At 38.9% G+C, this 14,047-nt stretch overlaps 5 protein-coding genes across 5 annotated transcripts; 2 read left to right on the forward strand and 3 right to left on the reverse strand. All coding sequences in view use genetic code 12, as the record gives it.

The window, feature by feature from the left end:
- On the reverse strand, positions 1–1,997 carry KGF56_004491 (putative tubulin tyrosine ligase; the record flags this gene model as incomplete). The annotated part of the gene is made up of 2 exons (XM_049325936.1): positions 1–1,707; positions 1,923–1,997. Coding segments are annotated over 2 exons (1,782 nt in total), but the record flags the coding sequence as incomplete, so codon positions are not given.
- Positions 1,998–2,341: 344 nt separating this feature from the next.
- FBA1 (fructose-bisphosphate aldolase) lies at positions 2,342–3,424 on the reverse strand (the record flags this gene model as incomplete). The annotated part of the gene is made up of 1 exon (XM_049325937.1): positions 2,342–3,424. The coding sequence occupies one exon, from the start codon at positions 3,422–3,424 to the stop codon at positions 2,342–2,344; it is 1,083 nt and encodes a 360-aa protein (XP_049178358.1).
- A 2,488-nt stretch (positions 3,425–5,912) lies between these two features.
- POL30 (proliferating cell nuclear antigen) lies at positions 5,913–6,692 on the forward strand (the record flags this gene model as incomplete). The annotated part of the gene is made up of 1 exon (XM_049325939.1): positions 5,913–6,692. One exon carries the CDS (start codon positions 5,913–5,915, stop codon positions 6,690–6,692), a length of 780 nt encoding a protein of 259 aa, XP_049178359.1.
- Positions 6,693–7,142: 450 nt separating this feature from the next.
- Positions 7,143–8,198, reverse strand: KGF56_004494 (uncharacterized protein; the record flags this gene model as incomplete). Its single annotated transcript, XM_049325940.1, has 1 exon — positions 7,143–8,198. The coding sequence occupies one exon, from the start codon at positions 8,196–8,198 to the stop codon at positions 7,143–7,145; it is 1,056 nt and encodes a 351-aa protein (XP_049178360.1).
- Positions 8,199–9,758: 1,560 nt separating this feature from the next.
- On the forward strand, positions 9,759–13,238 carry KGF56_004495 (uncharacterized protein; the record flags this gene model as incomplete). Its single annotated transcript, XM_049325941.1, has 1 exon — positions 9,759–13,238. The coding sequence occupies one exon, from the start codon at positions 9,759–9,761 to the stop codon at positions 13,236–13,238; it is 3,480 nt and encodes a 1,159-aa protein (XP_049178361.1).
- Positions 13,239–14,047: the final 809 nt, after the last annotated feature.

Here is a 14,047-nt window from a genome sequence, read left to right on the forward strand (position 1 = left end):
CTCCTCCTCCTCCTCCTCCTCCTCCTCCTCTTCTTCTTCTTCTTCTTCTTCTTCTTCTTCTTCTTCTCCTTCTCCTTCTTCTCCTTCCTCATCATCATTGTCAAAAGAGTCAAAAAAAGTTTGAAGCTGGTCAATAGTCCTGATGATACCGATTCCTTGACCTTTATCACTCATGCTAGGTTTCACTATCCATAGACTGTCACCTTTGTTAATTGCATCTCTCAACTCATAAGCTTCATCCAAGGAGTCATCCAAAAATTCTGCATAGTCAAGTTCAAGTTGGTAATTTTCAGGAAATGCCCTCGATAAGATTGATTTCGGATTCTTTGCAACATAATGGTGAATTGTATTTGCAAGATAATGCTTTCTAATAAGTGCTTTACGATAAATATAGGATGGTATGAAATAATTGCCGTTACCAATGGAATCAATATCAATATCTTCGTATTCACCATAGTGAAAAATTGCATTCTTGGAGTGATGGATTTCTTGAGAATCGGTAGTGATTTTATAGTTGAGTTTTGTAAACGGTTCCACCAATGGCTTATACAAATAGGACTCTTTGGGAATGGTAATCAAAAAAGTATTTGTCTTTGTCTTTGTTTCTGATTCTTCGAGCTCTGAATCGTTCAGGGGCAGAAGGTGAATTTCGCCAAATATTGTATCAATTGTTTTAAACGCAGCTTTCATAGGGGTAACGCTGATCTCTTCGTTGAGTAGCACCCTGCTATCGGTGTGAGCGTGGTCACGCAACCCATCCTTGTACACCTGCTTAAAGTCGGGAGCCCAATTGAACTGCAATTGGCCCTTATCATTAGGATGCTGTGCGGGCGCATATATAGACGCCCACCTGTTTTGGAAAACAGGCGCGTAATGGATTCTTGTCTTTCCAAGCTTCAAAGATTCTGCCAAAGGAACATTAACAGAAAATAGATCAATTTCGGGACTCAGTTGGAGTTGGGAATATAGCTTTGTTATCAATTTAACAGATATTTTCGCAGCTTCTTTCAAAATGCCAAAATCATGATTCAAGTTACTAAAGGCATAACTCAAGGCAATGGACTTTACCCCATGAGTAACAGCCTCCATAGCGGCGCCTACGGTACCGCTAGCCAAGATGTATAAATTGCTTGAGTTTTTCCCGAAATTGGGCCCGCTTATGACCAAGTCAATTGGCTTGTTTTTTGAGTGTCTATACAAATGATGGATCCCTATATCGGCACATGCCGCAGGTGTACTATTTATCAAGCACCATTCCTGGTATTGTTTATTACTTGAATATTTCGCCACAGGGTGATTGAAAGGGCCTTCAAACGAGTTTATATTTGTGTTTGGGGAGGTTGTAGAACATTTCGTGTATATATAAGTGGCAACTAAGGTTTTCCCGGCAAAATGCGCTTTTCCAATCCAAGATCGTTGTTGATCTGGGATAACTATAGAGAGATCCCAATCTGTTGACTCTAAGATCTCGTCTACAAAATATTTCATATATGGACACGAATGATCATTTATCGGACCATCATCATTAGTCAATAGGACATGCATGCTGCTGCTGGTACTTCTTCTGGTGGCTGCTGCTGGTACTACTGTTTCTCTTGTGCTGCTGCTGGTACTTCTCCTGGTGGCTGCTGCTGGTACTACTGCTTCTCTTGTGCTGCTGCTGGTACTTCTCCTAGTGGCTACTGCTGCTGGTACTTCTCCTAGTGGCTACTGCTGCTGCTAATACTACCTAACCAAATTACTTTCCATATCAATTCCTTTTCCTTTCTTTCTCTTGGTGGAAAAAAAAAGAAAACAATTTTTGATTGAAAAATTTCACCACTATAAAAAAAAAAAAACCTAGTGGGTAAGATCATCTTCTTGTCTTGAGCACGATCCACCTGAGATTTGAGCCATGTCCTTGTTCATAGGGTCAAGCACACAGTATTCGTATGCCAGAGTTGATCCTGAGAAGGTAAAGTTGGCGGATATCCAGTTTCAAGCATTAGCACATACATTTAACAAGGTGCTACGGAGATGTGAGATGAAATGTTTAGTACACGAATATGGCGAAGGTGAGTTGTCCAAGGGAGAACTGGAGTGTATAGACAGGTGTGTTTCCAAATATGTCAAAGCTAACCAAATAGTTGGGCAAAGAATCCAATCGCAAAGACTAGATCCTTATAGCACCATGCCGGAGTATATAAAAGTACAATCATTGATGAATAAAAGGTCATCGCGATAAATAGACTAGACATTGGGTATATTGAAAGAGGTAAAGGGGGTTGATATATTATATATACTTATAGTTTCACTTCTCTTGTTATATACTTGTGATTTCACTTGTCTTATTATACACTATTTATGCTAACTGGTTCTTAGTGTGGAAAATTTCCAAAGCTTCTTCGATTCTCTTGGACATGGTGACTTCACCGGCTCTAACCCAGACTCTTGGGTCAAAGTATTTCTTGTTTGGTTTGTCGTCACCGTCTGGGTTACCAACTGGTGTTTTCAAATATTCAATGTTTTTCACGATATAGTCTCTGATACCGGTCAAGTAAGCGTATTGACAATCGGTATCCAAGTTGACCTTAACCACACCATTCTTGATGGCAACATCAAATTCATGTTGTGTTGAACCAGAACCACCGTGGAAAACCAAGTATAATGGGTGTTTAGCACTAGTTCCAAGTTGTTTTTTAGCGTATTCTTGGTGGTCACCCAAGATTTCTGGTTTCAATTGAACGTTACCTGGTTTGTAAACACCATGAACGTTACCAAAAGCAGCAGCAATGGAGAAATTTGGAGCAATCTTGGATAACGTTTCATAAACTTTGAAAACTGTTTCTGGCAAAGTGTACAAGGATTCCTTTTGCACGTGTTCATTGTTGACACCGTCTTCTTCACCACCGGTAATACCAATTTCCATTTCCAACCATTGGTTCATCTTGGCCATTCTTTCAAAGTATTTAGCACAAGTACCAATATTTTCCTCGTCGCTTTCCTCTGAGAGGTCCAACATGTGGGATGAAAATAATGGAATACCATTTTGGGCGAAAAACTCTTCATCGGCCTTCAACATACCGTCGAACCATGGTAATAATTTTTTAGCACAGTGGTCGGTGTGCAAAACGACTGGGATACCATATGTGGGAGCAATTGATCTGATATAGTGAGCAGCAGCAATCGAACCAGCAATAGAAGCTTCTTGGTTCTTGTTATTGACACCTTTACCTGCAAAATAAGCGGCACCACCTTGAGAAGTTTGCAAAATGATTGGTGATTTGTTATCCCTTGCGGCTTCTAAAGCTGCGACAACAGTAGATGAGGAAGTAACGTTAATAGCTGGAATAGCAAATCCTTTTTCTTGTGCATAGTCAAATAAGTCCTTAACATCTTGACCATAAACAACACCGGTCTTTTTTAATACTGCTGGAGGAGCCATTATTGCAATTGAAAAATTCTAATTTGTTACTACTATAAATTAATTTGCCAAAGAGGAAAAAAAATGCAAAGTCAGTAAATAACAAGAGGAGTTGGAGAGAGATGGAAGAAGTGGACGTCTATTTATATCACCGCGAGCGGGAGAGACCCGGGGCGGGAGGAGAGGGGGCCAAAATGCTTTAACTGGGAAAAAAAAAAGAAAAGAAAAGAAAGAAAAATCTATTTACCACGTACAGTATGGAACCGAGAGTCATAAAGAAAAGAAAAAAAAAAAAAGCTGGAATGTACGTGTATCCGATACCATATTTTCCATGAAGTCAGCAAAGCCCAGTCACAGCACTCCAGTGCGTGCGAATTGCGAGTTGCGAGTCAGCGAGTGTCAATGTTAAACATGGGCAGTTTTTTTGTTTTTTGTTTTTTTATTAATGAATGAGTATGAGAGCAATAATTACAAAGTGGGCCATATAGAGTCGTGCGGGTTTTACATTTTTTCTATTGAACCTTTTTTTTAATGGATTAATGGATTTCAACCATCCGTAAAAGGCAATAGTTAGGAGGTTATATAGAAGTGACCTCCTGACATGAGTAAGTTTTGGTGGATTACGTGGATATCAAAATGAGATTGAATATCAAATAAGATTGCTTTGATTTTAATTGACCTGCATAGAGTGAAAAGTTAATTTCACTGTGATCCGTAATAGACACTAGGGAGGGCGACACTAGGGAGCGAAGCGAGATAGTGTCGCACTCGATAGTGTGCACTCGATAGTGTGCACTCGATAGTGTGCACTCGCTAGCTCGCTTCGATCCCTAGTGGTGCACCCGCTTCGCTCCCTAGTGGTGCACAAACAAACCCAAAGTATGGGGAATAATTAATGTTATTTTTTTTAAAGTAATCAAACCATCTGTAATCTTGTTGCTAGATTATTCAGATTTTATTGAGATTTTATTGAGATTTTCTATCCAGATTGAACTCTTTGGTAGACTGTTTAGCGATTTTGACTAAATTACATACCAATATCCTGTGAAACTTGAAAATTAAAAGTAAGCTTCTATGTGGCTTCTACAACTCTCTCTAACTCACTTCTACATCTCACTCCTACATCTTACTCCTACATCTCACTCCTACGTGTCCTTGCATCAAGTTGAACGTGCTATCTTTAGATCACGTCCCTGACACATCATCTATGAGGCACAGAAGGTGATAACCTTCTTTGTATGGAAATACATGCGGCGCAAAACTTGGAAAAAAAACATCATCAATTTATTTCTACATATCCAATTTCAGCGTTTGAGTTCCATTCATTACCCAATAGTGTAGTAACAAGCTACAAGCTAGAAAGTGTAGTAACAAGCTACAAGCTAGAAAGTGTTGTAACAAGCTACAAGCTAGAAAGTGTAGTAACAAGCTACAAGCTAGAAAGTGTAGTAACAAGCTACAAGCTACTGAGTGTTGCTACACTATCTCGCTCTGCTCGATAGTGTTGATAGTGTCGATAGTGTCGATAGTGTTGATAGTGTCGATAATGGTTAAAAATTTACTAGGCGAATTTTCATTCCGCCAATTTGATATCAAAAATCAAAAAGAGTTTAAGCAAATCTTTTGTCTCATATCACAGCATCTCTCGGAGCCATACTCAATCTATGTCTATTGGTATTTCCTAAATAACTGGCCAGAATATAGCTTTGTAGTGACAAAAGAGTCATGCATTGTTGGTGTGATAATCTCAAAAGTTGAAACCCATCGTGATGTGAGAACAAGAGGTTACATTGGTATGTTGGTAATTGACCCCGAATACAGGAAAATGGGACTTGCGACTCGTTTGGTGAAAATTACAATAGAAAAGATGCAAGAGAACAATGTAGATGAAATAATGTTGGAAACTGAAGTAACCAATAATGGCGCATTGAAACTATATGAAAGTTTTGGCTTTCTTCGTACGAAAAGGCTATATCAGTATTATTTGAGTACGCACGACGCTTATCGACTAATACTCCCGTTGAGTGACAAATCACACACTCGTATTGCCTTTTTGCCTCCACTAACCTCGACTTAATCTACTTTCCATCATATCAACAAGGGGGACCATTTGGTAGCAGCTCTATACACAATTCAAATGTGCATCTTCTTACCCATATAGACAAACTCCTTTTCAATGTTTTACATTCTCCCTTAACAAGGGGCTTAATGTCGCTACTAAGTACAGCTCTATACACAATTCAAATGTATCTTCTCCCTTTACAAGGGGCTTAATGTCGCTACTAAGTGCAGCTCCACCATCTCCCTTTGCTCTGTAGTGTCGCTTCACGTGACGCGTCTGACGCGTCTTTTTTTTTTTTTTTTTTTTTATTTTTTTTTTTCCAACGCACAAAATTTTTCATTTCAACTTTTACCCTTCACCTTTCAACATTCAATCTTGTTTAGCCAATTGAACTTAGCTTTTCTTTTCTCACCCCAGCCAAGCAAGAGTTAACCAAAAGAGCCCCCAATGTTGGAAGGAAAATTCGATGAATCCACGCTATTGAAGAAAATCGTTGATGCGGTGAAGGACTCCGTTAAAGTCTGTAATTTCAATTGTACCGAACATGGTATAACTGTGCAAGCTGTTGATGATTCGCGTGTCTTGTTGGTATCATTATTAGTGGGCCAGACTGCCTTTAGTGAATACCGATGTGATAGAGATGTCACTTTGGGGATCGATTTAGACAGTTTCGCCAAAATCATCAAATGTGGTCAAAATGAAGACTACTTAACATTATTGGCTGAAGATAGTCCTGATAGTGTTATGACCATTTTCGAGGACAAAAAAAAGGAAAGGGTTAGTGAATATAGCTTGAAGTTAATGAACATTGACTCGGAATTTTTAAAAATCGACGATATGGACTATGATTGCGTTATAAATATGCCAAGCACGGAATTCTCGAAAATTGTTAGAGATTTGAGAAATTTGAGTGAATCTTTGAATATCGTGGTCACTAAGGACTCGGTGAAATTCACAAGTGAAGGTGAGAAAGGTAGTGGTAGTGTTGTATTAAAACCATACACCGACATGGATAAGCCTGAAGAAAGTGTAAGCGTTCACTTGGACAATCCTGTTGACTTGACATTTGGTTTAAAGTATTTGGGCGATATAATAAAGGCATCTAGTTTATCAAACTCAATAACTATAAAATTGGCAGATAAGGCTCCTGCTTTGTTTGAATTCAAATTGGATGTGGGTGGTTATTTGAGATTTTATTTGGCTCCAAAGTTCGACGAAGACGACTAAATATCTTATTATTATTACTGTTATTATTATTGTTGTTGTCACTATCGAGCAGAGCGAGATAGTGGAGCACATTGACTAGTGTCGTATACATTGCACAATCTCTTTGTTTTCCATTATTCCTTTATTGTATTGAAAGCAACACTATCGAGCAGAGCAAAATAGTAAAGCACATTGACTAATGACACTATCGAGCAGAGCGAGATAGTGTTGTTACGAGCTACTGAGTGTTGCTCCACTATCGAGCTACTGAGTGTTGCTCCACTATCGAGCTACTGAGTGTTGCTCCACTATCGAGCTACTGAGTGTTGCTCCACTATCGAGCTACTGAGTGTTGCTCCACTATCTCGCTCTGCTTGATAGTGTCGCTCTGCTTGATAGTGTCGCTCTGCTCGATAGTGTCTCGTATACAGTGCACATATTTAAATCAGCGTTTTCCAAAATTGAGTTTCCTCAAGAGCTTCTCCTATCATGCATTTCCTTACCCCATTTATGCAAATCATTCTTGAGCCTATCTGCACGCACCAACCCATTCCTCAATTGCGTTAAATTCTCTATATATTCATGCTGCCTTTGAATACTCACTTGAAGGTAGTTGATGAGCTCCTCTTTTACTCCATTATCTTCTTTTGCGTGCAACTGTTCTTGTAATGATTCGTATCTTTTCAAAGCGGCAGGCAAAGCGAAAAACGGATCCATAATATCATCCTCATCATCCTCATCCTCATCATCATCATCATCCTCATTATCCTCAACGCCATCCCTATTGACATCCATATCCATATCCCTATCCTCCACTTCTTCATAATTCCTGCCATTATCTTTACTCTCTTTGCTCTCTTTGCTGCTGCTCGTCGTATCATTATTCTTGCTTTTGGATGTCAATAGCTTTTGCTTTTCCTCATCCAATCCATGATCATAATCCTTCAAGCCCAAATTTTCCTCCAACAAATAAAACCAATCCTCCCCATTTAGCACCTGAAGTAGCTTGTTTAACCAATTCAAATTATTTTGCTCGGTTTCGATCAAGTCGATCAATTCCATGGCTAGCTTGCTCAATGTCTGCAGAGTGTAAGTCTTGGAAATAGCCGGATGTGTTACAAGCTCCAGCGGGTGGTTGAGTGGTGATAGTATTTGGATGATATGTGACTGCTTTAGGGGATGTAGTTGCTCCTCTGATTCGTCTGCATCAGACCATGCATCATCATCACCATCGTCATCAAAGACTTTTTTTCCACTATTTGACCCGTTCCACTTTCGTATACTCCTAGCATTGTTTCTTTCTATCAAATCATTTGTCAAAACCGCATAAGTTTTCCCATCGTACTCAACCGTCTTAGTAACGAGCGAATCTAATGATGGCATTTGCGTGAAAAGTTTTAATCCTCGATTATAAGGCGGGAAACTTTCATTCCCTTTACTCAAAGTATCCTTGCTTCGACGGTTTTTTTCAGTTAATGCCGCTTTAAACTGAGATATAACTTCTAAAGATTTACTGTCTAGCATCATGAACCAATTTTCTCTCTCTCTCTCTCTCTCTCTACTTGTCTTTCCTTATTGCTTCCTATACAGATGTCCTTCTTACAAATGGTTATAACAAAAGTTTCAATTTTTCATTTTGTTTTTTTCCGTCTTTACGAAAACTTCAGCTCTCATACAAAAGTTTGTATGGGAAAACCTCCTACTTGGGAAGAGTTTGTTATAGAGAGCTATTGAAGAGAAGGTTGACAGGTGTGGTACAAATAGTTGAGGGATCCTAAATGAAATAGAAAAGAAAAGGTGTCTATGGTTAGCTCGGGACTGAAATGAATAATTTGAAGTTGAAAACGCGTACTTGAAATGCATCGAGATGAGGCGTGCTTGAAGGGTATAACTTGAAACTTTGCTGTGAGGGGGAAGAGATTGACCAACACTATCGAGCAGAGCGAGATAGTGTCGGTGGCAGTAGTGTCGCAACTGCAAACTATACCAATGGGGGGAAAAGAGATGGGGTGTCGGTGGCAGCTAGTCAAAGCTACTCCTATCTCGCTCTGCTCGATAGCGTCGATATTGTCGATATTGTCGATAATGTCGGTGGCAGTTAGTTAAAGCTGCTCCACTATCTCGCTCTGCTTGATAGTGTTGATATTGTCGATAGTGTTGATAGTGTCGGTGGCAGTAGTGTCGCAACTGCAAACTATACCAATGGGGGGGGAAAGAGATAGAGTGTCGGTGGCAGCTAGTCAAAGCTACTCCTATCTCGCTCTGCTTGATAGTGTTGATATTGTCGATAGTGTTGATAGTGTCGGTGGCAGTAGTGTCGCAACTGCAAACTATACCAATGGGGGGAAAAGAGATGGGGTGTCGGTGGCAGCTAGTCAAAGCTACTCCTATTTCGCTCTGCTTGATAGCGTCGATAGCGTCGATAGTGTCGGTGGCAGCTAGTCAAAGCTACACCACTATCTTGCTCTGCTTGATATTGTCGATATTGTCGATATTGTCGATAGTGTCGAAGGCGCATCGCTGTTACATTGCCAATAATCTCATTGCTTCAAGAAAAATAACCAAACTACAAAAGAACCAAAAAAATCCAACATTGTTTTATAATGTCAATCTGTTTATTAAACTGCTTAATCATATTATATTTTCGACTTTGCACTTGGCAAAAATATAATGTGTTGAAAATGATTCAAATAGCAGTTGAATAATAATAATATTCACACTTTTTTTGTGTGTTCATGCAAGATCCTGCAATACGATTTGAAGATATACACATATTCTAGATATTGGCTTTTTGAATAAGGTGGACTTGGTGACTTTTTTTCTTCTAAATGTTGTATTTAACAAAAAAAAAGCTATCATGAACCACCAGCTAGCTCAATTAGAAAACAGGCAAAATTTCTTGCTTTTTTCTTAAAATGATATGATATAGCACGTTCTTACCAGGACGATATTGTAAAGCAAAAAGAATTAGCTCAAGGGTATGCAAAACTAGTTTTTTTGATATTTCAAAACGAAAAGTTGGAGTTTTCCTTTACCTTTGTTTTTTGAACTTTTTATAATCATTTAGAGCAGTACCTTTTAGATTCCATGCTTTTTCACTTTGCTGGTTATGTGGTGTTAATTGGCCAAGTTGTGAACGATGCGTACACGACAGTACTGAATGCAATAACTACTGGATCGGCCTACAATACAGAGAATTCTGTTATACTTGAGAAAGGAAATATACTAAAAGTATCCGACTCAACTGGTTTTACAATTGCTGATACTTTGTCAATTGCACAATCGGCGTCATTCTTAGTCTTTAACCGAACTCCCTTTAGCAGCATACGTGTGGGGACATCTATAGCTGGATCCACTTTAAGAAACAATGGCCTTATCCAATTTGAGAGTAGAAATGTTAATTCTAATAATAATTCTGATAATGAGTACATAATTGCAATGGATACTTTTGAAAATCAGGGTGACATGTTCTTTCTAGCTGATGCTAAATCAGCAAAGCTCTCTGTCTCAATGACTGCTCGATCATGGACAAATTATGGACAGCTTTATTTTGAAAAGAAACTACCTGGTTTGGCTATGGTTGAAATGACGGAGTCAGATAGCGTAGCCTACAATCGTGGGACAATGTGTCTTACGAATACACAGATCAATGAGTGGATGCCTGTAGGTGGTGATGGCTGTGTGGTTTTTTATAATTCAATACTTATGTCACTAGCGACAACTGCTTCATCTCAAACCCGAGTAGCTTATATGGCACAAGCTGGCACCATTCTTGAGAGAGCGCTAGTAAACACATATTGGGATGTCTTCAATTTTGCCCAAGGACTGGCGCTTGGTATAATGAGTTCTATTGAGCGTTCTGGATCAACTAATTATTGGTCCTATAATGTGATTTTAGGAACATTAACTCTCATGGATAGATACACTGGTAAAACAGCAAGTTTTGATATTGGAACGGGATACGATTCTAACAAGTTTCGTATTATTGATCTAGGTGGATATTCGAGTAATGCTTTAACGTACGATGGTAGTGTCCCCTTTCAACTAATAAGCTTTAGAGTTCGTCCAAGCACTTGTGATCGATGCCTGACGAAAAATGTCATATCAGTTGTCGACCCTATAGTTTCAGTTAATACTAAAAGTCCAGACTATGCAATAATCAGAACAAGTGTATTTAATAGTGGCTGGACTACAGTCACTTCATATATTGCAGATAAACAAACTACAACTGTTGAGCGCGATGATGTTACAGCAACAACAACAGAAACACAGGTACTCTATTTGACAGTTATTAGCAGTGCTATTGAAACAAAAACTTCCCTTCACATCCCTACTTCACAGGCATATCTCACAACCTACACCACCAATTTTGATGGCTCTAACACTATTGTTACCGCTTTCTATGAGGAAAAAACCATTGATAATGGCCATTGGACTTCTGATACACATACGCAGTTGATTGAAGTACGGACAAGTGCCAAAAGAACCACTACCACAAGTTCTAGGACCACTATCACAAAAGATGTGCAGCTAATCATCTACGACTATGGGACAGCGACATACACAGTCACCGGACAAACTTTACCTGATCCAGTTGCATATACTGAGACTATAACCACAGATGAAGGAAAAGGTACATACACCGGTATTGTCAAGGTCACCTCAGATGAAGAGAATTGGTGGCATACGACGACGGAGATGGTTCCGAGACTGACGTATACATCCACTTTCACTAGTATCAATGAGGAAGGTGTCACAAACACTGCTATTGTTACAGCAGTTACCGATGAGTTTGGAGAGTGGGTCACCCACACGTCGTACCACATTCCTGTTTCAGAAACGTATCTTGAAGTGTCAAAGAGCAGAAATGAAGCAGGTGATACTATTAGATGGACCGATTTGGTTGAGATCAAGACTGAAGATGGTGGAGAATGGGTGACATTGACGTATACAGAGCTTATGGAAACTACTACGTTCACCACCAGAGTGGTTACCGAGATTGAAGAAACGATGCAAACTAAGGATGCAGAGATTTCCGGATACTATTTTGAAGAGTTTGGAATGTTTTATGAAACAAAGTTGTTAGCCGATCCAGTTGCATATACTGAGACTATAACCACAGATGAAGGAAAAGGTACATACACCGGTATTGTCAAGGTCACCTCAGATGAAGAGAATTGGTGGCATACGACGACGGAGATGGTTCCGAGACTGACGTATACATCCACTTTCACTAGTATCAATGAGGAAGGTGTCACAAACACTGCTATTGTTACAGCAGTTACCGATGAGTTTGGAGAGTGGGTCACCCACACGTCGTACCACAATTTTGATGAGTCAATTATGGTCACAGAAGAATGGACGACATTAATGAGAGATACCGAAATGTTTGGGGGTAACATATCAAATGTATCTTTAGTTGTAATTTCTTTTTCTGAATTTTCAACTTTTGCAGGTAAAGAGTCAACAGTTACAGAAGTATCATCAGTATTGAGTAGTGAAGAGTATGCTTCAACCGAAAAGCTAATACTGTCATTGGAAAAAAGCATAACCGATAATTCGTCTGTAATTTTGGAAACAATGTCAATGGAAGTCACAACTAACAGTGTTGCCCAAGGCTCCAAAACACAATATATAAATTCCCTGATGGAAACTTTGCACTTTTCAACAATGCTTACAACTTGTATTGAAGATGGGGTGACAAAGACTGCTATTGTTGAAGTTGAGAGAGATGCACAATCCCAACAAATTACACGAACTTCATATTTTCCACATTTTTACGTCAAAACTCAAGTGACTACGACTGAAATAGATGGAACAATGCAGGCACAAGTTCTTGCAATTAATTTATCCGGTATTGGAAATGTTGAAGAGGCCATAATGACAAAAACAATCGAAATCTCTGTTATTTCATACGACAATCGAATACCCCCTAGTATTGCTGGTACTGAAAAAAAAACAGTATATTGGAATTCTAGTTTAACATCTGATGCCACAAATTATAATTACTTGAAAGTGTTGACAGAAATTGAAAGTTCAAATACGAAAGATGAAACAAAGGTGAAAAAGAAAACCTCAATACTAGCGGCAGCAGTGACTGCAAGTGGTAATATTGATGAAACTGATGCTATCGACAAAACTGATGCTATTGACAAAACTGACACTATCGACAAAACTGATGCAATTGACAAAACTGATGCTATCGACAAAACTGATGCTATCGACAAAACTGATGCTACTGATGAAGCTGGTGCTATCGACAAAACTGATGCTATTGACAAAACTGACACTATCGACAAAACTGATGCTATTGACAAAACTGATGCTATGGGTATAACAGGTGTGACTAATTTGGGAAGGGTAAACACATTAGAAGTTAATATTGATGATGCATTTTCCTCCTATATGAGTAAAGGGATGAAAGATGATACTTTTGAATATTCCACAATTGCAACATCTACAATGTCTAATTCTGCAACTTGGGAGTTTGATAACGGAATTACAAATTTGAAAAAGTATATGCCTCATTTAGGTATATCAGTATTTATATGTATTATGTTGATGTAAATTGACATGTCTTTTAACATCTATAGGTATAATAAAGAAGAATTGTATGTTTGATAAAGAAAGGTGTGACTGCAACCAAATAGTAATTGTCAAAAAAAAACTGAAGATTGAATACTTATTCTATATGTACTATTTTGGTCAAAACGTGGTTAATATCTCAACAAGAAACCTTACATCAAGATCATCAAAACATCAACTTTTTCCCAACCATTGATCTTATGTGGTGAGCACAAAACAAAACACAACAGATACCGTTCTCTTAAAAATGTCCATTGCTTGGCCAACAACATGTGAACCAGGCATATTTGTATAGTACATATGAATTTTCTTCATCAACAATGCTATGGAAAAGAATTTAGCAGTGTAACAAGCTAGTCAGTACTGCTCGATAGTGTCGGTGTAGTCAGTACTGCTCGATAGTGTCGGTGTAGTCAGTACTGCTCGATAGTGTCGGTGTAGTCAGTACTGCTCGATAGTGTCGGTGTAGTCAGTACTGCTCGATAGTGTCGGTGTAGTCAGTACTGCTCGATAGTGTCGGTGTAGTCAGTGTTGCCCCACTATCTCGCTTCGCTCAATAGGTAATGGTTGATGACAAACAAGACATGTAATATTTCTAGTCACATAATTTGTGAATTGATTTCCTAGTAACTGGAATAGCGGTCCACTATTTTCAGCTGCACAAGTCCATTGTGATCGGTTAGAGCTACCGATTACACATGGGTTTAATCATTATCCTTTATTGAGACTAAGCTACAAAGAGTTTTTAACCAATTTGCATTCTACGCTGCTTATACCCTATACCACTCGTA

The sequence above is a fragment of the Candida oxycetoniae genome (assembly GCF_023343755.2).
Source record: "Candida oxycetoniae strain CBS 10844 chromosome Unknown scaffold12, whole genome shotgun sequence".
NCBI lineage: Eukaryota > Fungi > Ascomycota > Pichiomycetes > Serinales > Debaryomycetaceae > Lodderomyces > Lodderomyces oxycetoniae.